This window comes from Pundamilia nyererei, unplaced genomic scaffold, assembly GCF_000239375.1.
Source record: "Pundamilia nyererei isolate P.nyererei 1_Seehausen unplaced genomic scaffold, PunNye1.0 scaffold00048, whole genome shotgun sequence".
NCBI lineage: Eukaryota > Metazoa > Chordata > Actinopteri > Cichliformes > Cichlidae > Pundamilia > Pundamilia nyererei.
In genome coordinates this window covers 2,840,244-2,864,163 of record NW_005187449.1, presented here as the reverse complement: position 1 = coordinate 2,864,163, position 23,920 = coordinate 2,840,244, and the positions used below count along the sequence as shown (strand labels likewise).

The 23,920-nt window shown below is 42.8% G+C and overlaps 1 protein-coding gene across 2 annotated transcripts in view; it reads right to left on the bottom strand.

Annotated features, from left to right (window-relative positions):
* Positions 1–23,920, bottom strand: part of adgrg6 (adhesion G protein-coupled receptor G6) — a 92,309-nt gene that overhangs the window by 8,752 nt on the left and 59,637 nt on the right. For both annotated transcript variants that reach the window (XM_005732776.1, XM_005732777.1), the window contains 20 exons: positions 19,229–19,317; positions 18,312–18,364; positions 17,861–17,899; positions 17,603–17,748; positions 17,269–17,359; positions 16,147–16,235; positions 15,142–15,206; positions 14,915–15,048; positions 13,466–13,631; positions 13,236–13,376; positions 13,050–13,163; positions 12,631–12,676; positions 12,051–12,160; positions 11,705–11,832; positions 10,482–10,750; positions 9,754–9,838; positions 9,049–9,199; positions 8,657–8,789; positions 8,358–8,459; positions 6,678–6,830 (listed from right to left, as the gene is read on the bottom strand). In XM_005732776.1, coding sequence (XP_005732833.1) covers positions 6,678–6,830; positions 8,358–8,459; positions 8,657–8,789; positions 9,049–9,199; positions 9,754–9,838; positions 10,482–10,750; positions 11,705–11,832; positions 12,051–12,160; positions 12,631–12,676; positions 13,050–13,163; positions 13,236–13,376; positions 13,466–13,631; positions 14,915–15,048; positions 15,142–15,206; positions 16,147–16,235; positions 17,269–17,359; positions 17,603–17,748; positions 17,861–17,899; positions 18,312–18,364; positions 19,229–19,317 — 2,304 coding nt within the window. The remainder of the gene's footprint in view (positions 1–6,677; positions 6,831–8,357; positions 8,460–8,656; positions 8,790–9,048; positions 9,200–9,753; positions 9,839–10,481; positions 10,751–11,704; positions 11,833–12,050; positions 12,161–12,630; positions 12,677–13,049; positions 13,164–13,235; positions 13,377–13,465; positions 13,632–14,914; positions 15,049–15,141; positions 15,207–16,146; positions 16,236–17,268; positions 17,360–17,602; positions 17,749–17,860; positions 17,900–18,311; positions 18,365–19,228; positions 19,318–23,920) is intronic.

Below are 23,920 nucleotides of genomic sequence, written 5' to 3'. Positions count from 1 at the left end.
TTTTTCTTTCCTTCTTAAAACTAAACTTTGTGCATATAAAAGAGTCAAAGCCAGCATCATAAAGATGTCTGAGACTTAAACATATTACAGTGTTTTGTCCCCATTTGGATGCAAATGTCTGGACGAGCACAGCGATGGCACAGCTGTGGAACACACTGAACATGTTCCCATTTGCATCCTTTACACTTTATGCAGCTTATCAGTAACATGCCACTCACTGCAGCAGTCATCAATGAGGACCAAAGTCACTTCAATGATTCTCTAAATCCCACTGCCAGCACTCTCACTGCATGACAAAAGACATCTTCCTTCAGCATAGATGCTCATTACTTTTGGCTAAAGTAAGCATGCACTAGCTAGCATAACTCCTGGAGTTATGCTAGCTAGTGCATGCTTACCATCCCAACAAAAGCTTGTGTTTTCTCTAAAAACACAAGCTTTTGTTGGGATGGTATTGGTTCCTCACAGGCTTTGAGGGTTTGTTTGTAGATTTGGGACTGACATCTTGCTGTTGGTTGGTTTTAATTTCATCAAGTGAGTCACAAGAAGAGAATTGTAGTGAATATATACAGTCAAGCCCATAATTATTCATACCCCTGGCAAATTTTAACTTAAAGGTACTTTTATGCAAACAGCAAGTGTTTTTTGACAGGAAATGACACAGGAGTCTCCCAAAAGATAATAAGACGATGTACAAGAGGCATCATTGTGTGAAAAAAACAACATTTCTCAGCTTTTATTTATATTTCAGCAAAAAGTGCCATGTCCAGAATTATTCATACCCTTCACAAACTGTCATAGTCTCTGGGAAAATCAAAAGTTCTATACGATTCCGAATAGTCGAAGCTGGTCTAAAGCATCCTAATTACCCTAATTAATTGGGAACAGCTGTTTTAATCAACTCAACAGGTAAAAAACAGCGGCTCTCTGCAGTTGGTTTGTGGACAGTCATGGCTAAGACAGAGGAGCTCAGTGAGGACCTGCAGCTACACATTGTAGCTGCTCACAAGTCAGGAAAGGGCTACAAGACCATATCTAAATGTTTTCAAGTTCCAGTGGCTACAGTGCGAAGTATTATTAAAAAACACAACATGTTTTGCACTGTGGAAAATCTCAAAGGACGTGGTCAGAAGCCAAAAGTGACACCTGTGTTGGCCAGGAGGATAGTGAGAGAGGTGAAAAAGAATCCAAGGATCATCACCAAGGTCATCCTGGTAAATCTGGGCTCTGCTGGTGGCAATGTCTCAAGGCAGACAGTCCAACGGATACTGCACACTGCTGGGTTCCACGGATGCAGACCAAGGAGGACGCCACTTCTCCACAAAAGGCACACAAAAGCTCGCTTGGCCTTTGGAAATGCTCATCTGGACAAAGAAGAAGACTTCTAGTCTTCTGTTATGGTCAGATGAAACAAAAATGGAATTGTTTTGTCACAATGATGTTTCCTTCATTTGGCGTAAAAAAACGAGAAGCCTTTAACCCAAAGAACACCATCCCCAATTTCAAACATGGTGGTGGGAACCTAATGCTTTGGGGATGTTTTTCAGCCAGTGGACCAGGGAACCTAATCAAAGTAAATGGCACCATGAAAAAAAGAGCAATACATGAAGATTCTCAACAGAGCCAGAGTCCTGACTTGAATCCAACTGAGAATCTGTGGAGCGAGCTAAAGATCAGGGTGATGGCAAGAAGACCCTCCAGCCTGAAGGATTTGGAGCTCACTGCTAAAGACGAGTGGGCAAAAATGCCTGTGCAGACGTGCAAAAAGCTGGTCTGCAATTAGCGTTTGATTGCTAGCCAATAAAGGCTTATGTATTGATTACTGAGAAGGGTATGAATAATTCTGGACATGAAACCTTTTGCTCAAATTTTTTTTCCACAATGATTCCTCTTGTACATCGTCTTAATTATCTTTTGGGAAACACCTTTGTCATTTCTGGTCAAAAAACCCCTTGCTGGTTGAATAAAAATAACTTTAGGTCAAAATATGCCAGGGGTATGAATAATTATGGGCTAGCATAATAATTATGGTCATAGTAATGAAACTCCCGTTAGCTGGTGCTCAGCCGAGCTGTTCAAGGACATGGTTCACTGTGTTTTTCCAGTACTGTAAAGGAGAGACAGTGAAATATATTTCAGGGGGTCCACACACCCGCAGGTTTGATGGCTTTAAACTTTGAAACACTGCCACTCCAAATGATTTCATCCTCTGTCGTGACAAATGTCTAATAACCGTTTTTTCTCTTACTGGAAGATAATAAAATACTGACTGCAGCACAGCATGATGGAGTGTGATGGGGCCACTACATCTCATTACACTGTCAGCTGTGATTATATAGTCAAGCATCAAGATAAGATGGGTGTGGGAGTCATGAACCGATTATCTTGGTGGAACACCATGCTCATTTTGGGTCTGCTTTAGTCCCACATGTTCAGTTTTGCTTATTATTCTATTTTGAAATAATTGATTTATTTGTCCTGGGTTTGGTTTGAATCCAGAACAGGGTCCAAATTTTTCACCAGTGTAGACTACTGTGCACGATGACAGTATTTTCCAAGCGGTTTAAGGGATGATCTAATCGTGCAGGGACGCAATGAGACATATCGATGAAGGTCATAAATAAAAGGATTGGCAGCGTGCTGGATGGAAGGTTGGACTTGGCGTTTGACTCATAGGTCTGTAGCTTGCAAAGCATTTATGCAATAATGTGGTGAAGTGTGTAAGGGAATGTGTATATGAGATTTCAACCACACGTGTGTGTGTGACCATCACAGAGTGAGAGAAATATCCTGTTTGGAGCTTCCATGTGCATCAGTTCCTGTGGGTCAAACACACCAAGACAGATCACTATGCTGACACAAATGGAGCAGCATGATCCCCAAAGTACGTGTCAGGTCCCCAAAGTAAAGCACACAACCTGAACAGGAACCATGAGGCAACAGCTAAGGCAACATTCAGCATCATTCAGCATCATTCATGAGTGGATTCCCCAAAGCGTCTTCCATGAAAGATATTTGTTGACTGTCTGAAAGATGTTCCAGAAAGCACTTTTCCCTGAACAACAGTAACCTTTAAAGTGGCTCCATTCACTCTTCAGCTCCTGACTACTGGGGTTTAAATCATCAGCTCTGTTCTGCACACAGATTCAGCACGGACGGTTCTCAGTTCACCGCACGAGTCAGCAGTGAACTCCATGCAGACAACGTTGTTCTCCTGCTCGTTTTAGTAAGAAAAAGTCTCAGAGCCTCAGCTTTTTAAAACATGTTGCTGGCATTAAAGGGAAAAACTTCTTTTCATTCTTTCCATTAAGGCTCTGCGTGTTCTTCAGTTCCACACAGTCCCAGCTGTCTGTGGAGAGGAGGCTGGGAACGCTGGGAATGAAAGTAAGAGTACTAATTGAGCTCAGAGTGAATGTGGCCAGTTTGAAGGAGAAACTCTGACATCACAGCTTTGGCGAAAACCTCCAAACTCCCAAAGAGACTAATGATCTCTCCTCACCTGTTCTCTCAGCTCACCTGGAGATATAATGCAGCGGCTGAGACACTTTACCTGTTCAACTTTACCCTTGCAATTCGGGCTGACTCTGACTGACACAATGGCCGCACAGGGAGTACGCTGTGCTCGAGAGAAGGGAAGTCCAGATTTCAGGACTGCCAAATCAGCCCAGAGAAGAGTGACATCTATAAAGCGGTCAAAACGAACCAGATTTTTTTTAATGTTAGTGGGAACAAAACAACATGTTGTGAAATTTGTTACAGACAAATTACTTCTCCTGTGGTTTTAAGATTGCTTTGGGTCTTTTTGTTTCACATGGAAACACAGTAAATTACTTAAAGATGGATTCAGTCCATAACACTAAACACATCATGTACACAGAGTTAAACTACAGCTGGAATTACATTAGTCATTCCTTTTGGCTGTCGCAGATCATGTGAGAGTGAAAAGTGAAAGGACATGTCCAACTGAAAAGTTTCCTAATCTTCTGACTGGCAGAGGGAGGGGGGGCACAGAGGGAGCATAAAATCAAACCTGTTGAGCATGCACGTTAGCATTTAAAGCTGCAATTGTGTAACATTAGAAAAAGGTGAACCAAGAAATTGGAAACTGAAAGCTTCCTCCTGCAAATCTCCTCTCTTTCCCCGCACTGTCCAAAGCTCCTCCTCCCCCACTCTCATAGGTTAGAGTCCTTTACTTAATCCTTACTTAATCTTAGTATCTGCGATGGACTTGCAGTTATTTTCATTCTGGAAATTCAGAAACAGGCGTGGCTCGCGTGTTGTGGAATGAACTGAGTTTTTGACGACATCAATAACATCAAGGCTTATGGATCTATCTGAAGTGGCCAACATAAAAAGTTTATTCATGTCACCTTTAGCCTCAAATAATCTTAAATGCAATGCTAGTTGCAAACGCAATACAAAGTTACTCCAAATGGCCAATATAGCTATTATAGCTGATATGTGGCAAGCTGACAGGGGTTAGCCTAGAACTGTAAACCACAGTCAAACAATAACATTAGAAATAACTTGATGAACGACTTGAACCTCGCTGTTTAACGTTATTGTACGCTCACATGAGTTAAGTCATCAGAGTCGGGCAGCCAAAACGTTACGCTGTCTGACTTCTCTTGGATTTAACAAAGACGGCCAAGTGTTTCCATATGGCACCATCTTGCACACACCGATTTTTTTTTTTTAGACACAACCAGTATAACCAGTATAACCAGACCCCTTCCATCTACTCAAACTAACCTGGAGTTAACCTGGAATCAATACATCATTCACTGCACCGAAGCCCATGTTAACCATCTAGGATAATTAGTTAAAAAAACAAACATTAGATTTTCCACTTTTAAGAGTAAAAAAAACTGGTGACTGTAGTTTCTGTGACTCCTCTTGTAATTATATTACTGCAATTTCAAATATCGAGCTTGTTCTTTGGGTTAATTTTGTGTTAATTTGTGCTAATCTGTGGGTTATACTCAACTGTGGTTGTTCACAGTCTCTGTCACAGCTTAAATATATAAAGAAGTAATAGCTTTAATATCCTTAGAAAACACATTCGAGTTCTGCCTGCTGGAACGTGCTTATTCTACTCCATGGATGAGTGTCAGAGCCTTCCACAAATGGTTTGGGGATATTATACAATTGTGCCTAAAGTAATTAAACTAAACTGTAGGAAGTGTTGCACCTCTCTGATTTTGAGAGCAGATGTTTAATGTGATCACAATCAGTAAGAGAGAGAGAGAGAGAGAGAGAGAGAGAGAGAGAGAGAGAGAGGTTCAGTCTCTTTGGGAGTCAGTCGCATCGTGTAATGTTGGGACTCAAACAGAGTGTTTGACATCCTCAACATTTGGTGTTAATTTAATGAGCAAACACAAGAAATCACATCAGTTACTCACTCTAATGTGAACCACAGAGTTAGCCTGGTGTTACTGTGCTCTTATTACAAATTCGCACAAATCCAAAATCATTAAACACATTGCAGATGTCGGCTCAGAAGCAGCCCGACACGGCGCGCTTGTTTCTGCACCCCGAGGCACCCTGAGGCCAAAATATGAATGAGTGGGTTGAGTTTGAGCTCTCACTTATAACAGAGTATCTCAGGGGTGGGGAACAAGGGACGTGTATGACATCATGGCAACCAAACAATCACAGCACAATCACAGTGGCTGCTTTCCCAAAATGTCTGCTAGTGAAACCTTTGAACGTTTTCCTCTTTTGGATTAAAGACAACCAAATTAAACATCATCTAGAATTTGGATTTCCAGATTAATTTTAGAGCAGAAGCATTTTGGGAAACCCAGATCAGATCACATGATGCTGGAAGCAGGAGCACAACCCTCTAATCGGCTTAGGCTTTACCTCCACTGGTCCTCCATTCTTGTTACTGGCTGGAATAGCTGTCTACACAGCAAACACAGAGGCACACACATCAACATCACGTACCAGGAGATATTACGCAGGCTTTCATGGTAACAGTGACAAACCTGCAACAATCACGGAAAAAAGGAACTGATCTTCAAGTGGAGTCAAGTTTGCATGCAGATGGGTTTAACTGGCACTTAAAGTCTTTCCTTCAAACCGAGTCACTGAACAACTATTATGGATCATCCCGTTCATTAAATAGTGAAAGTGATTTAAGGATGTTCTAATTTATTCAAGGAGAAAGGTGGATTAATAACAGAGATTGTTACTGAGCAGGACGTTATAATATATAACTATGATGGAATCAAACAGGCCTTTTTGCTTCGGGGTTGTGATAAGCTACACTAACTTCCACAGCAGGGGGTGATTCAAGTTCTTTTCATCTTCATATTCAGGACAGAAAACACTGGAGTCTGCATGCAAACTTGTTTACTACATAGTAGTGCTGCGCAGCATAAGGGGAACATTTGGTCCACGCACTCATGCCTGCCATAGGCTACATGCTAACATATACAAGTGTTATTAAAGCAGTAAAGCTCTGAGGCATAGTATGTGCAGCGGTGTTTTCACAAAGAGCAATGGACTTCAGACAAGCTGTATAAACAGGGTGGTGGTTTTCTTTTCAGACTAACTCACGCTGGATGTTTCTCCTCTCTTTGCTTCCATGTCCTCTCGGTCTCACAGTCTCCTCTAAGTAATTACTGTATGAGAGCGTTTGTGCTGCGAGGGCCTTTCTGAGCGGGTCTCACCTGTGTTACTATGTCGTTTGAACGGGTTGAGCGTCGCTTTAGCTTTGGAGGTCCAGTTGGCGGTGGTGGAGCCAAAGGAGCTGGAGGACAGAGACTTGCCCAGGTTGTCTGAGCTCACCTTCTTGGTGTTGTTGGTAGCTGTCTTACTCCAGTCTGCACGCGAGAAACAATCAATTATCTCCAGATTTTTAGAGACGATATCAGTGGGACACAATGTGTTGTAGGGTTTTTTCTTCAATGTTAATGTTCCTCACTTTTACTGAAGTTCAGTGTCAGACACAATTACTGGACCTCTCTAATAATTCTCCACATTTTTCTTCTAGAGGAACATGTACAACTTTAGATTTTGACTAAACAATTCACAGTCAACATGAACTATATCTGCACTATTTCCATTTTCAGGATTTTTGCAACTGAAGTTTAATTTGCTGAGATTAAAAATGTTCAGGATGTTTGAATAACACACATCTTGTCATTATGCATATTTAACCTTTAAACATCCCGTTTCCAGCTGTTTAGAACAATTCCCAACAACACCTGTTTAAATTCAGCTGGCCTGGAAAGAATGTGGACAGGTGGATGAAACCATTACAAATGATTCCTTCTTTTTCCAGTTAAATAATTCTCCAATGAAAGAAACATAATCTGTGGTTTTGATAACCCATCCAACTGTTGCCAAAACAGAGAAAAGGAAAATCCTGTCCCATCAGACTGAAGAGTTGCCAGCAGAACATAAAAAAGCAGGTCTAACTTTTACTTTCACAGCTTCTCAGGATGTTTTTAGGGAACCTGAACTGAGAGATTTTGGCTTTAACACAAACATGTATCATGAACTCATTCCAACAAGTTTAAAAAGTCATCATAATCTGGATTTTTATCAAATGAAAAATAAATTAAATAAAGCTTCGTTTTGAGTTGTTTCTTTCCAAACATGTTTCGGCTGAAACATTCAGAGATGTTTCTGTATAAGTGAATAAACTTGATCTCACACACGTCCACGTGAAAGACGTGTTCACTCACTGAAAACCTTCACATGTTAAAGCGAAGCAAGGGCTGGAGCATCCATCCTCTCTCTCCTTTCATAAAAGCACTGCTGGCACTAAAGTGGAGCTCTTTGGATTTGTGAGTTCAATCACGTAAAGAGGACTTTTCAGGACACGACTGATAACAGTCAGTAAATACTGGATCTTTCGCCTGCTTAAAGTCATGAATCAGTGTCATGTCTACACATGACAGACATCTGAGGAAAGAACCTGTTTTAAAAGAAGATGAATAGTATCTGCCTCTGATGTCCGAAACAGGCAAACATCCAGTTCTCCAGGTTGTATTTCTGTGTATTTATGCATCTATTTTCTATTTTCCAAGCAAAACTTTATCTGTGGTTGGAGACTTTTGCACAGTAATTTTTTGGCATCAAGTGAAACTCAGTGATTTCTCTTAAATGAAATGGCACCCGGACAGCACATCCTGAGACTGAGCGCACCTGGAGGAGTTCCTGGGTTTATCTTTTTTATTACCTATGAAGCCGTGGCGACTTAGCTTTTATATTTTTAATAAAACGTCCTTTTATTTCTTTTTTTATGCTGCCGTGGGAACCTCTCTGGGGTCCGGCAGACAGACCTGAGAGGGGAGACGTGAACTGGCCTTGACCTGAAAAAGGCAGACAGACAGATGGGATACCTGAGTTGTCTGACAGCTTGAATCGGCCACAGCAGAGGTATCTCTTCCACTGCTTCTGCACATTTTCTTTCAGGGCGCAGTGGAAAATAAATATGAAGAGGCCTGAAAACAGACAGATAGAAACAGAATGAGTTATTCTACCACAGCAGACCTGCTGACAGGTAAAAATAACTGCTTGGGTCACTTTACAGTTATCGCCTCTGCACAAACCTGCTCTATAACCTTTTATCTTTACACATAACACAACTCAGCACACGGATTAAACATGTTCACACTATCACGCTATGCGGTCACTTCACCTTGCAGCGAGTTGAAGATGGAGAAGAGGTACATGAACGTCAGCTTGACCGGTCCCCAGGCAAAGAAAGCAAACCCCCAGGTCATTCCCAGCAGGAAGGTGAGGCTGATGGCGCTCCGTAGGTTTCGGAGAACCTGGATCATAGCAGGAGAGAATTTTAAAGCGTTAAACGTTCCCTCCTTTCCTTGTCTCCTTAGTTTACTTCCTTTTCCAGAAGCAGACATGAGAAACTGACAGAGCCTTAAGGCTGCTGACACCTGTTATGATATGGTTGTTATTATATTGCAGGAATGTCAGGGTTAACTTTTAATTCAGAGAGTTATTACAACCGACAGAAAGTTTTTTAAAATCATGAAACAGTCTTAGTCCAGATCACTGGGCATGAGTACAGACCTCTTTCCGCAGCGTGCGGTTGCTGCGTTTGCCGTTGCGTCCGCAGATCTGCAGCATCACCACGACAAACATGGCCATGTTGAGCAGAAACACCAGGCAGAAGTAACCGACGCAGGTGGTGTAGAAGACGGCTTCATTGGTAATCCAGCAGCTGACAAGGAAACACACACATGCCCGTTCAAACTATTAAAGAGGGATTTAAGGTTTTTTCACACATCAGCCACTTTATTATAATGAAACTAAATCCAGCCTTAATCAATTTGAGATGCAGTAAACTAAAACGAAGTGAAAGTGCACTGGTCATCCCGTTATAGCAAACCCTGAGGACTGAGGGTTGCTTAAGGTGAGATTTTGTGCAGCTGTTCAGTTTGATCGTTTTTGGGAGTTTTGCAGGATAACAGACAGAATCAGCTGCAGGAGCTCAAGCACGTCAGCGCCATGCACACAGCAGTTTTTAACTCGAATCCTGAACAACTCGTTGTCCTTTCATCATAAACTTGGCACCGTGGAGCAGTTGTGCTAACGATGACGCCTGCATGTAACAAGGCTTTTCTTTTGTTAGCTAACTGACTGATTAAGCAACACTCTGATAAATGAGTTATTCAGTGACTTAATCAAATCCTGATTTTTCTGACAAGAAATCATCACGTCCATATTTAGTGACGTGGTTTGTAGACCTGTTATTGAGATTCTGGGCACACTTACAACTTTGACCCTCCTTTGTATTCTACTGCTTTGTATGCGTCTTTTTCCACCGCAGCGACAATCACAACCAGCACAGCAGGAAGACCTGGAACACACAAAGCACGCCGTCCGCACGTTAACGTCAGTCTCCCGGGTCTCTTATACTTGCATCACAATCACAGACTGAAATGGCATCAAACTGTTTTATCTTGTAAATTAAACCCACGTCCTCATATCAAGACAGAAAAGTATTCAACAATTATCTAACGAGGTAACGGCCTCCTTTTTTTAGTTAATTTTTTTGTGCATATCAGCGCCATTTAATCCCAAACAGCTCATAGAAATTAAAATTGCATCTCCAGTCTCAGGAGGATGATATAAATCTCAGAAGATATTTTCTCGGAGGAATGTTTGGTACGCTGGTGCACATCTGTTCAGGATAGTAAAAGGTTTACATGCACTTAGACCTGTCTGTAAGAGATTATTAATCATATTCAACAGGAATGATATGAAGCTGAAGCTGTGCTGTGTGTTTTTGCCCTGAGACACCCGCAGCTTCACAGAGTTCCTGACCAAATCCACCTCCAAACGAAGACTTGACTTGTGCACAACAGTAGGAGCTTCAGTAATTATTAATCATAAATTATTCTTGATGCAGAGAAATGCTAAACCATGTTGGACACTTTTACTTTATTCATGATCTTTTGTTGTCTTTGTGGGTCTGTGTGGATCATCAGTGGGCGACTCACCCCACCCCACGATGCAGAACTTCAGGATGTACCGGCGGATGTAGGTGTTAAAGACTTTGACCAGAGCGATGTACATATGGACCGATTCTAGCCCCATCCAGGTGAAGGAGGTCAGCAGAAAGTAGTGGAGAAAAATGGCCACAGCCTTACACAGCCCATCGTTTTTCATGGTGCTCAGCCAGCTGTCCAGCAGGAACACCATGTTGAGAAACAGCAGGGATGTGCTGAGGTTCATCAGGATCTTTGACGGGTAGTCACGTCGCAGTTTCCTGTAAGGACAAGAGGAGGAAAGCACAAATTTCTGCGTGGTTACATTCTGATATTGTCGAGAAATATATTTGCTGCAGTTTTTTCCGAATATTCTCATTCAAGTCAAAGCCGCATGCAGTAGCTGAGAGTTTCTCTCTGGTTTCCTGCTCCAAATTTTTCTGTGACTTTGAAATTTATTGGTGATTCACAACATTCGAGCTGAAAGCCTTCAGAGCACCGTGAGAGTGACCCATGTGCGCTCCATTTACCCAACACAGAGCTAAAAACACACTAAATGTCTTTATTCATGCATCACTGACATCACTGATAAAAGTGATAACAGTGATGCACGCAACCCTCTGTCCTCCGCACCATCCCATGCCTCCTTTTCGGAGTACAGGTGTTCACACCTGGGACAACAGGCTCTGCTGATTAGTGTCGTTTGCACTCATGTAAACCTGGGAAAGATGACAGTTTGGGTTTAAACAGATTCTGTATAAACAGCCTGCACTTTGAACAGTGATGCTTGGCTCTGGGATTTAAATGCGAAGCCAAGAGAAACAAAGGAGTGGCATTTATATCACACTGTTTTAGTCCTTCTGTCTCTGCAAAGTGCTTTTACAAGCTTAATGCAGCTTTTTAAGAGCTGAAAGAGAGCGATCCATGCTGCTTTTACTGCAAACCCAGAGGTCACAGCACTGGAGCCAAAGGACATGTCGTGCACATCTGTGAGACACCATCAGCTCCGACAGAGCAGCGGTGTTTCACACTCTGGGAGGAACAACTCAAGGAAACTACAGATGATGGAAATCTAGACTGTCTTCCAACACTTTGTGTAGTTCTGCTTTAACAGACTGACTCGCTTTTGTCACCAAAAAACAATGACATCATTGATGGAAAACACGGATGAGGAGAGACGATAGCCAGGCACTGGAAGCTGGAGGGTTCATACTGCAGCCGAACGGTGGACTCACTCGAAGGCGATGTACGTGAGCAGCGTGGCAGCAGAGAAGATGGCGGAGATCCCGCAGCCGATGTAGCTGATGAAGGTCAGGATATTGTTGTTCTTTTCATCGATGGAGGGCGAAGTCTGAGAGATGTCCTTAAGAGAGAGACGGCAACGACTACATGAATGAAGGAAATGCACATGAACAACAAAGAAGGCCAGAGGGCAACTATGGAGACCATCATGACCACAACAAAAACATGAAAGGATCCACACAACGTGACATGTATGCGGCGCCCGTGCCAGGACGTCAGTGTGACAGGTGTGTGAGGACAGCTCGGACACACACACTCACAGGAACTCGGCGGTCTTACCAGGAGGACACCGAAGTGTGTGAGGTGGTCGCACAGGCAGACGGTTTTGTTGGCCGTGGATTCGGTGGAGTTTTTTTTGCAGCCTTCTTTGCTCCAATCTCCAGTTCCATCTAGTGGTGACACAGAGGCATTACAGCAAAGTCACCTCAACACGAAATGAAAATGTGTAATTAAACAGATGAAAAGATTGATTTCTTTCTAATAATAAAATATAATATAATAAATGTTTGGGGTTTTTTTATAATGAATAAAGCACTGCTCGGGATTCAGGAGCTCGAAATATTTCTGCAAAGTTTGAGGGCGGCTGCTCCGAAGCCAAATATCTGTGTTGAGATAAGACTGCGCACAAACGTCCTCTTCAGTAATTACTGCAGTACTTGAATCTGTTGGTAATACGGCCTGAAAAGCTGCTAAATTTACCAGAATTTTCTGCTGAAAGAGCAACCAGACCAGAACGTCAAAGTAAAAGTGCAGCAGGACGGAGGTGTGACGAGCTGTAACAGCTGCCGACTCCCTTCTCTGCAGATCTGAGGACCAGTGATGAACTTGAGGTGAGTGATGAGGCGACGGACAGACTTACCGTTCTTGGTGAAGTTCCAGAAAACGCAGTCCAGAGTCCCACGAGCCTGAGAGGACAGAAGAGCAATGACTCAGCAGCAAGTTCAAGTAAGCAGACAATCAGAGCCACTCGTGACCATCACACCTGGCTCATTTCTGCATGATCTTCTGACACTGTCATTTCAAATCCTTCAGCACATCTCCAGGAACTACATTCTTACTGACAGTTTCAATAATATGGATTATTAATGTTAATAAATGTATTAATTAACCTCAGAAAAAGGGGAACATGAGAAACATAAAGGTCATTTATATGAAACAGACAACACAATGAAGCACAGGTCAAAGAAAGGAAGTGAAAAGGGTGACGCAAATATATAAATAATGTGTATAAAGTCCAAAAATGGAACAGAGAAGAAAGGAAAAAACGTGAACGCTCACCGGGTCAGAGCGATGAGCGATCTCGATCCTCACTGGGTCTCTCAGGTTGTGGATGGGGACGTTCACCACGCTGCTCGCCACCACGTAGCTGATCAATTCATTTTCTGCCTTTTTCTGAAAAACACGTCATGTTAAGACACCCTAAAACATCAGCCTTTGTGTGAACGTCACACCGTGACCTCTGACCTGGAAAAAACTGGGGCTGTTGAAGAACATGAAGCTGATCCTGGACGGTGTGTCGGCTTCGGCATGAGAGACTCTGGACAGCAGAGAGGCGGGAAGTGTGACCTGAGCTAAAGGATTCGGCCGCTTAGACTTAAAATCAATCTGAGAGGGGACAGGAAACAGTCAAAGCTAAATCAAAAAACACAAATCCACCTTCTACAGGAGAAAGTTTTGACTTTCCCAGCCGTTACCTGTGGGTCTGACTTATTTGGAGACATGAAGGCGCTGAGGGTTGTTTCGTTGAACATCGTCGTGTTGAGGGCCAGAATTCCCACAGCCAGATTCTTGGAATTGATCTGGATGGACGGACCATCAAACTGGATCTTCTGCACCAGCTCGTCCACGGTCTTCAGAGCTCTGCGGAGGAGGAGAGAGAAGCAAAGTATTTCTACGATGATTTCAAAGGGAAGCAAAACCAGACAGATATTGGTGAGAAACACAGAGGTGGCGTTTAACACGGCTGACTGAAACGCAGCTGAAAATGATCATGTTTGAAGGTGATTCATGTGAAACAGACTCAAACATGTGAGTCTCGTTTAAGTTTCAGTTTAATACTGAACTTTCCGTCCTGCCAGCAAACTTTGTGGCTGAGAGTTCATTAAGCGGCAGAAAGTTTCAACACTCTGACTACATGCTAGCTGATTGCTATCGTAGAAATGGGACACGGCCTCCGCGCAACTGAGGGCAACCTGTCGGTTCCAGTGATCATACTGAACTGTTTTGCTGTTGGAGGTCAACTGTAAGTAGTTGTAGCATCAGCTGGTTGCCCAGAGGTTGAGCATGGAGCGCTCTGCAATCTCCGAGTGAACTTTTGGTGGAAGGCGGCCTATGTCCAAACTGCTGCGGTCTCTCAGATAGGTTGGTGAAGCTTTGCAAATAATGTTCATGTGATTAATAAATACACACAAAACCATCACATAACAACCAGTCTGAGTCGGTCTGCACAACCAGTACAACCTGTCTATGGTGAAACTCGCTGCAATAGGAGGCTAAACTCAAGTTTTATTCCTATGCAAATGTTAGGTACTCATCCGCTGCTGTCACAGAGCAGTTAAATCTCCTACTTTCAGAAGCTACTGGACTCTGAATTTAAATGCTTAATGTAAATTTCAGTTTAAAGTGAAAAACTTTGTATGGAGACAGCAAATGATTTGCAGTTTTCACCGATTTATTCCAGTTAATCATCAAATTATCAGAAACTGACGATCCAAACTGATAGCAGACTCTCCACCTTATTCTCAGTTTATCGTCATCCTGATGCTTCAAAGTTTCTTTGCTAACTGCTAATTTTCACAGAACTGGTGATATTTGCAGAATTTCTCCAGTCACCGTACTTCCTGGTGGTGTGTGAGTGATAACTTTACATTTTTCAGATGTTTTGGTTACAAAATTAAGATTTTAGCAGATCAACCATCACATAACAACCAGTCTGAGTCGGTCTAAATTGTGACATTACCAATAAGTTTGATGTGTCACATGGCCCTCTTCCTACTTTAAAAACAAAAGTTGTATCCAAGATGGCCGACTTCTAAATGGCCACCATGGTCACCACCCATCTTGAGGAGTTTGCCCCCCTCACATATACTAATGTGCCACAAACAGGACTTTAATATCAGGTGGGCAGAGTAAGAAGTCTGTACTTGTCTGAGGCTGCCGGGACTGTAGCTGAGCCACTCATGACGTTGGAGATGATGGTGACGATGCTGGAGGCTAACGTGAAGTTGATCTTGGATACGTTCACTAGTTGTTCCACCTTTGACACCACTTTAGACACCTGGACACGGAGGACAAGGAGGACAGGAGGACACGGAGTCACTCTCCTGGTCACAGGAGGCTTGAGCGAACAGATGCCAGTGTAAACACTCACCTCTTTCTCATTCAGCTTGTTGTTGGTGAACGCTTTGAGCTGCTCCGCTACATCAGATGCATTTTCTGCTCAAGCAACACACAAATGGTTCCATTTTGTCACTTTCTATCACAACTTTGTGATATATCACAGATTAAAACACAAATTCAGGTTCATTTTCCAGTTCTGTGTCATTTCTAGTCTATTGACTTATAATTCAGGTTTAAAATAGTTTAATGTATAAAGTCTTGAAACTGAACAAAAATCTATATCTATTTGTCAAAAATAAGTGAAAATTAGAGTTTCATACAGGTCATCTTAATATTTTTGTTTTTCTTCTACAAATGTCAGATTTACTCACAGCAGCTTTAAAAGTGAATGAATATTTCTTTATATTGAATTTGAATTGAATTTATGTTAAATTAATTCTGCATGTTTGATTTTGCAGGATTATGGATCCTGATTAAATGTTATTGGAAGAAAAGCTTTTATCTTTCATAGTTCATTGTGAGATATTTATATTCAAACAGGTGTGAAAAAACATGCTCAATTATGCTCAGAGACCGTATGTCAAAAAGAATAGGTAAATAAGTATTTGATATATGAAGCGAATTATTTGCAGAAATCATATATGTTACATATTTCAAACCATACCATTTTGGGGCAAATCAGAAACGGACGAGCAGAAAATATTGTAAAAATGTGACCCAGCTTATTATCTGAAACGCACAAAGAGTGAATAAAATGTTCCCACACTGGAAAAGAACATTTTTAAATCTGTACTACGCTGTGATCTCAGACTCTTTAACTTTGTTGTTAATACTTTTATTCTGAACTGCAGCAGTTGGAATAAAATAATTTAAAATCATGTATTTGCTTTTTTATTCATGCAAAAATAAAACAACTCAGATATTCAGCTGTCTATGTTTTTTTACACACAAAGCAAATGATGCATTGTTAGAATCAACGGTGTCGGCACGCCACGTCTACAGTCCGCTGTCAGATTGACTTTGTGTCTGAGCGTACCTGCTGACACTTGGATGGAGTCGATATCAGTGCAGTTGCTGCCGTCTGGATCTGACCAGTACGATGAGTAGTTCATCGAACTGATTAAACTGGGAAAAGAAGAGGTTATCGATAAGACATATAATTACTCAGCTTAAAGAAGTAGTCCTAAGTAAGTGAGCCGGCACTGCTGCAGGCAGGTTTTGTGGAGGAATGTGGAGGAAGTGCTTAAATATTCAACAGCTTAACAAACCCAATCCTGGTCACTCCAAACACACAGTTCAACATGCAGTAAAGGTAGTTATAGCACTCCCTGACTTTATCAGCCCACCCATCCGCCCCGACCTCCAATAACATCGCCTACTTCCTGTTTTAAGATGGTGAAGTAACATTTAAAGGGTTCAAATGGGATTTTAGCCCTGGTGTTTGCGGTCCGGAGTACGTGTGCAGCAGCGCTCTTCAAAGGTCCGACTGCTTCGTTCAGACTTTATCATTGAGTCTGCTCAACAGAAATGCTGCTGTGGAAACGTGTGATAAAAGGAGAAGAATAACCAGAACTTTAGCCCCACTGACTCCACAGTTAACCCCACTAAGGACCACCTTTGAGAATTTATGCTGAGGCACTCGTGGGCGTCTGAAGATGTCCTGCTTGTCGTACTAATAAATCATAAATCACCATGAGGTGTATAACATTACAGGAAGATGAATTAAGTCAATAAATCAACATCAAATGCTGTTTCACTGAACACACAGTGTCTCAGAAAGATCTGATTAAAACCACAGACTCTAACAAAGAAAAGATATGAGCTGCTTTTACTGCTGATTTTATCACAGTGGAGGTTCTTAAAATACATTTTGGGATATATCATGCAGTCTTGATTAATGACTCTCCCCAGAAACACGAAAACCTCACAATGATCATGAGAACAAAGTGCCTACAAAAGATGGATATGAAATAAATAACAGTTCGTGAATATAAGTGCAAATCCTAATATTTGCCTTGAACCTGTGCAAACGTGCTAGTTGCAAGGATGATGAAGGATTATTGTCAAGTGGAAAATAAGAATATGGAGCTGGAAATATTGCAATCAAATATTCGTGTTTGGCTGCATTCAGCTCATGTTTTGTGTGTGTTCGTGTTACCAGGTCCTCCATTTCTTGTTGGGGAAGCAGGGCTGGTACTCAGTAACGGTCGGTCTGGTTTCAGGCCAAGGCGGGTCGTACGGGCAATTTTCTTTAAGCAGAAAAAAACAGGAGTGATTTCACAGTTTTGAAGCAGACATACATTCATATAATGAAACAGGAAAAACATCCAGGGCACAGAGTGATCAGAGAAGGCGAACAGACAGACTTTAGACAATAAAATCCACAACAAATCAAATCCAGAGAGTTGTGTGAGTGATGTGCAGAAACCATACTTCTTTATTATCTCCGGTTCTTGTTTTTCTGTGTTTAGCGTTCAGTGTAACCTTCTCACCAATCTGTTTGACTTCCACAGAGGCGCTCTGGATCTCCACACCCTCTGACACGCTCCCCTGTCTGAGCCGGGCAGACGCATCATCGATGAGGCTCAGGTTCTTGTTGATGATCTCGGTATAAACCAGCAGACCACGGCACTCATAGCTGCAGCAAAAAGAGACATGCCAGAATGACCTACCATCCTAAACACCTGTCTTCTATGAGCTGGTGAGCACATAATGACAGGAACCTGCAGAGTTAAACAGAGTCATGCTACCTGCTCAGGTTTCCTGCAGTCTGTGGACTCAGCTGAACACTGGAGAGGGAAAAGAAGAGAAGCAGCAGAGATGAAAGACTACAAATGATAAATGCTGCATGAACACAGTAAAGTACCTGCAGCCAGGAGGAAGCACATAAGTCAGACTTCTACTGTTCACCTCAAAATATGACCCAGGAGCGCAGAGCCTTACTGCTCAGCTTCAAACACCTCACACATCTGCACTCGTGCTCACAGGAGCAGGACAGTAAACTTCATCCTGGCTTGACCTGTCGCTCTCACAGGTCTAACTGTTTCTAACCATTTCTTTTTTCTCTCCTTGGTGTAGCTCATCTTTTTAGCTATTGTGAAATGGCTGAAGACGAGCACAGACCCAAACAGCATCACCCATACAAAAGCACCTTTGCCCTAGGTCGTGTGCACTTTGTGTGATAGCTGTTTGCAGGATTACCTGATGTTGCCCACGTAGACTTTGTGGATCCAGTCCTGAAAGGTCTGATTGAGCTGTAAAAATAACAGATCGGGTTTGAAGTCTGCTCAGCACTGAATATTAAACTGCCGCATTGGTGTGAAGAAGAAACTTTATGTACCTGCTTCATGAGTAAAAACTGTTCCAACAAATCTAAGTCATCGCTTGTTCAGGTAAAGGTGAGTCTTGCTCCCGACCTCTGTATTCTCCTAATCTTCATTTCTTTAAGTTCAGCAGCTCAGAAAACTTTTTCACTCCCATGTTATCTTAATTCAGTCTTATTAAATAAAATATGACTTTAATCTTGTTTATCATAGACCTGGAGATGAAGTTTGAGTTCTGTTCAATAATTCTGTGCCAGTGTTTTACTGAACTCATGTAGTGTGGCTGTTTTGTCTCCCTCTCCTGGCAGTGAGAGTAATTGCACACTTGATCTTTTTGTTTTTTAGATATTCTGACACTTTTTGTTGTTTCATTTTTATCTGCAGCATCATACACTTTCTGCTAGCTGCTGTAGCTACACCACCACTATGCCAGTCAACCAGAGTAACCAGTAAATCCATCACTGCCAGTGCAGGGCTGCTGCCACAGACATCAGACATTAAACTATGTTGTACTGAGACTTCCTTTTGTTTCATTTAAGAAGATAATAACTGGAAGCGGTTCTGAAATTTTAGGTTTTTTCTGTGTTATGTTTTGAATAAAATACATTTTACACAGTTTTTTGACTTTGTATTGAAAATCATATTTTAGTATATTTCTATGTTTGATAAAGTTAAGCTGCTCAGAGCTTCAACTAATTAAAATTATGAAAGAAAATCTAATGAGGTCTGTCGCTGCTGCCACGGTTACGCTCACTGAGGTCTGGACATGGATGAATAAGTGGAGTAAAAACTCACCCAAAGAGCCACGGCTGATTTAAGCGTCTCCCGTGTCGTCTGCGATCTGCTGTCATCCACCACAAACTCGAATCGGTAAAACTGCTCATCTGCAGACCAAGGTGAGAGCACAGGAGAAAGAAAGAAGAGCACTTCAGATTTGATGTGCAACAGCTAATTCATACCGAGCCTGTGGCACATAGCAGGAGATGGCCCGAGCGGTTTGAGCTGATCGAGTTATGTAAAAATCTCATTTTGAAGTAAAATGATGAAAAATGGGAACACACCGCCTGACGGACAATAACGTCGGCGCTGAGGGGAGAACAGTCATTCCCCTTTCTTTTTTCAAACTGCACAAATCAAGGAGTTGAAGCAGGATTTGTGCAATTTGAGTCTTTCTCAGGATTGTTTGACCCTTTGATCTGCGTTCTCACAAATCCACCTTAAAAAGGAATAAAGAGCACAATTATGAAGCAGGTACGTTAAAGATCTGTGGAGAAATGTAAATGTTAAAGAGTTTTGGGGTCTGAAACTTCCTGTAAAATTTATTTCTTGTTACACAGACTCATTTAACTGAGTTTTTGTGTGTGTATTGATTTCCTTAAAAACAGATACGTGTAGAAAGTAACGACTAATGGAATTAAAACTGATTAAAGCTTATAAAAAAAGGGAAAAAAGAAAAAAAAACTTTTTAACGCATACTTTCGGTTTCAGAGGAGGCACATCTAAGCTTTTCCTTGTAGGGCCCTCCATGCTCCTGCTATGCTTGACACCGGCCACGAGATGTCTCTCTAATATCTCTAATTGTTAGTAAATGCTACTGACTGGAAATGAGACCTCCACTCCATCAGGTCTGGAGGGAAATCCTGCAGGCTGCTTATCGTTGGTTATAAATATACTTTTCAGAGTTCCAGAGTGCCGCTGATTGATTTTGAATATTTGATTTGATAGCAGAAAGTAGCATGCGGACGATGAGAAGCACCAAAGCAGGATGCCTCCACCAAGAAGCTGCACGGACTGAAAAACGAATATAAGAAAAGCAGAAAAACTATGTAATAAGAAAAGGTGTTGGAAGTTATCAGAGAGGAAAGGAAAACAGGCAGAAAGTAGACTACAATCCCTTTTTTCACTACAAGTACCAGGCTAAATACCAACATCTGATTGGTCAGCTAAACTCATGGTTAATGAACTACAATGAGCCAGAATCACTTTAAACCAATCACGAGTCTCAACTTTGATGGGAATCCCGCCCAATCACAGCATTTGTACTGACATCTATGATTCGAACTACTGACCTGCTCTGAAACCCAACCACCTGAAGTGAGTATTCAGTCTTAAAGTCTTTGTGTTTTTAAACCAATGCATTGATATTACAACTCAACCAAAGACTGACCCATAACTGACTGTACAACAGCTGAACATGTCATTCTGAGATTATTCAGATTATTCTATTATAAGATTATCCGTTACTGGCAGCCAGAGCTTGGTTTCTTTGGGCCGGGCCAACAATGATATCAGCTGGTAAGGTCTGAGTCACTGTCACCTCAGATTAGGGAGGAAGTTGAATGGGGACCAGTAATGTTCTTCAGAACCAAAGAGGGCTGGTTGAATGGAGTTGGTTATGGGAACACTGTGAGGTGGAAACACCACAAAAACACTTAATAATACGGACACAGGTGTCCGTATGCATTTGTAATGCTGCTCAAATCAAAACGTTCTGATTCAGATCCTTTAAAAGACTTGAAGACTAAATACTGTATTTTTGCAATTTTGTAATATTACTGATTTTTAATTTTTATTTTCTATGACAACAAAGTTGTTGCTGCATAACATACTATTCCCCGATGGCAGTCCACACTGACATGTAAAAAGAAAGCGTTGTTTACACCGGCAGGGCAGTGTGGGCCTGATGGATGGATTTGCTGTTGGGGATCCCAGACTGGGGTGCAACGTGGCTTTTTTGAGGCTGCTGCTGCTGCCGGCGTTAGCTGATGGACTGAGAGCTCTGAATGGAGGTGTAGGAGAGGAGATCTTTGGGGTTATGAGATGCCAACCACTGGCAGCTGCTGGAGGCGTTGGGGAAAAGTTGAGATTTTTGTCTTTGATCTTGCCAGTGCCGTGGTCTTGGTTCACGTCCCCCTTCATTAAACCTCCTGAGCTCTGGTTCCTGCTGTGATTCGACACATTTGGACTTGAGTTCAAACCTGGCTCTGAGGCGGTTAAATTTGACTTTGCTGCTGCTGCTGCATTCACGAGCACCGGCACTGGCCTGCTGCCTGTCATACTGCCCTCTGACACATCCAGACTTCCTTTTTCTACGAGTGCACTAGCATCTTTAGCTGCTGTGATGTTGGTCATCGCAGCCGGCGCCACAGGAGAGTCTCGGAGTGCCACAGGAGTGGTTGAATTAGACTCAGGTATATATTTAAAGCCTGCTGTGTTTGTGGTGTGGTTGTCTCTCCCAGGAGGTGAGAGCTCATCAAGCCCAGAAATGAAGCCATGATTTGTGATCTCGATAGAGAAGCCAGTGGGGGATCTGGAGGTGGAAGAGGGGGTATTAAGGTCAGAAGACTGCAGGGGGGTTGGAAGAACCAGAGCAACATTCGGTTGTGATGATGTAGCAGAACCAGGCTGATAACAGGATTCAGAAATAGGACAGGGAGTATTCTGCATATCAACAGGAGATGAGAGAGAATTCAGGGCAGATTGTGGAGTTACATGCTCATTAGGGTGATGGCCTGTTACAGCGCTTAAGATTACAGGAGCTTTGTTGCTCACAGGTGAGACATGCTCATTAGCAAAGTGTATCTTTGGAACAACATCTGCAGGGTTAAATGGAGCAGAGAGATGTGATAATCTGCCACCAGCAGTTTGCTTATTTGAGGCCTCAGATATCAAAACGCCGACTAACGTAGACTCATTTTGTGGCTGAGAGTGGTTTGTAAACTGTGATAAAACCTCATCCTGGTTAGGAGAAATAAGCAGGCGTGACTGGATGGACTCCATGGAAACTTGACCAAAAGAAAGAGATTGAGTGTTTGAGATAAACTCCTCAACTGGCTGTATGGTGGGTCTTTGTAAGGACTGTGCTGCTGTGGGCTGCAGGAATCTAACAGGACGAGTGGGTGACAAGGACCCAATTTCTGTGTTCATCATGCTAGCAGGTGCTGCTGGCCATGTCGCCCGGCTGGGGAGGAGAAAGGAGGATGAAAGGGTGGAGACAGAGGGTGAGACAGGAGGATAGGTGCAAGACAGGTGCTGAGATGGAAGAAGAAGTGAAACACTTTCTACGAGAGAAACAGAAGATGACATGGAGGGCAAAAGGACAGGAAGCGAGGGTGTGAAGAAACTCAAGATTGGAGATTGCTGCCGTGGCCCCCTGGTGTTAGCCCCCTCGCTCAAATTGAGCCCATCACTCCTAAAGTTCTGAGTGTGTGCCTGACTGTTAGAGTGTGTGGGCAGCTGTATGTGTGCTGAAATGTGTGTCTGGATCAGACGGCCGGGTTGTACAGTATTAGCTCGTGTCAGGCCTGAGACGTGTGCTAGAGCCATCCCCGGAGCGTGCCGGGGGGCTGTCACACCAGGCTGTGCACTTGAGCTGTCGCGGTGTGCCAGCATCTGGGACGGATTCAACAAAGGCGGAGTGGAGAGACTAAATCCACTGTCATAGCCAGCAGGGGCCTGCGAGTTGGTCCGAGTGCCAGCAGCTCCATTCGCTTCTCCCTGGTTGTGTAAATGTGAGACTGCATAATGCAGCCTCCAAGGATCTCTGTTAACAGTCGGGCTGGAAGAATCTCTCTCTTGTGACCCAGACAAAGATTTCTGAGTCAGAACGGTTTCCTCTCCCATCATCCCCTCTGTCTCCCTGACGGAGTCGGTAAATGAAGGGATGTGAGAGCTTTGAGTTAAAAGGAAGACATTGGAAGATGATGTAGAAGAGGCAGAGGAAGAGGGCGGTTCTTGCTTTCCTTCAATATTTGCCCTGAGCAGAGCCAGAGTGTGATCATGGCCCCAAATACCAGCTGTTGGCAGCGAGGTCAAGCCAGTGTCAGTGTGAAGCACTGAACGAGTTTCTATCTCGCTCAAATCTTTCTGATGAGAATGAACTAAAAAAGGTCTGACTGACAGGCTAGCTGCATCTGAGGATGGCCACAAAACCACTGACAAATTTAGCTCTGATACAGGAAACTCTAATTGTGACAGGGCTGGACCAAAGTCCGGCACAAGCGCTGCAGGACTGGATACCAGAGCCTCCACAGATAATCTTGAGGGAGTTGGGTTAGTGTGACTAAAGGAGTTATCTGAAAAATCTTCTGCATGGGTTAATGTATGTGATCGAGTATCAGGGGACAGGTTGTGCACAGTGGAGGGCACTTCATTTCTGTTAGCTTTAGATAAACCACTAGAGGACTTTTCTGCAGAGTGGTATTCAGGGTGCAGTGCACTATCAACAAAAGGAGACTGAGATTCAGCTGGGGCTTTAGAAAAGAGAGGAAATGACAACAAAGATGCTGTGTCAACCGTTGAGTCCTCAAAGTTATTTTGAAGATTCGAGGACAGAAATGACAACACAGACACTGGCATGTGAGCAGTTTCTGAAAGCCTTCGCTCTGCAGGCTGGGAAGACGATGGCAGGAGGAGGGAGGGGTACCGAGGAGCAGCAGAAGGTGGAAAAGGAACCAGGGTGGGCCAAAGGGGATCAGAGGCCAAGGG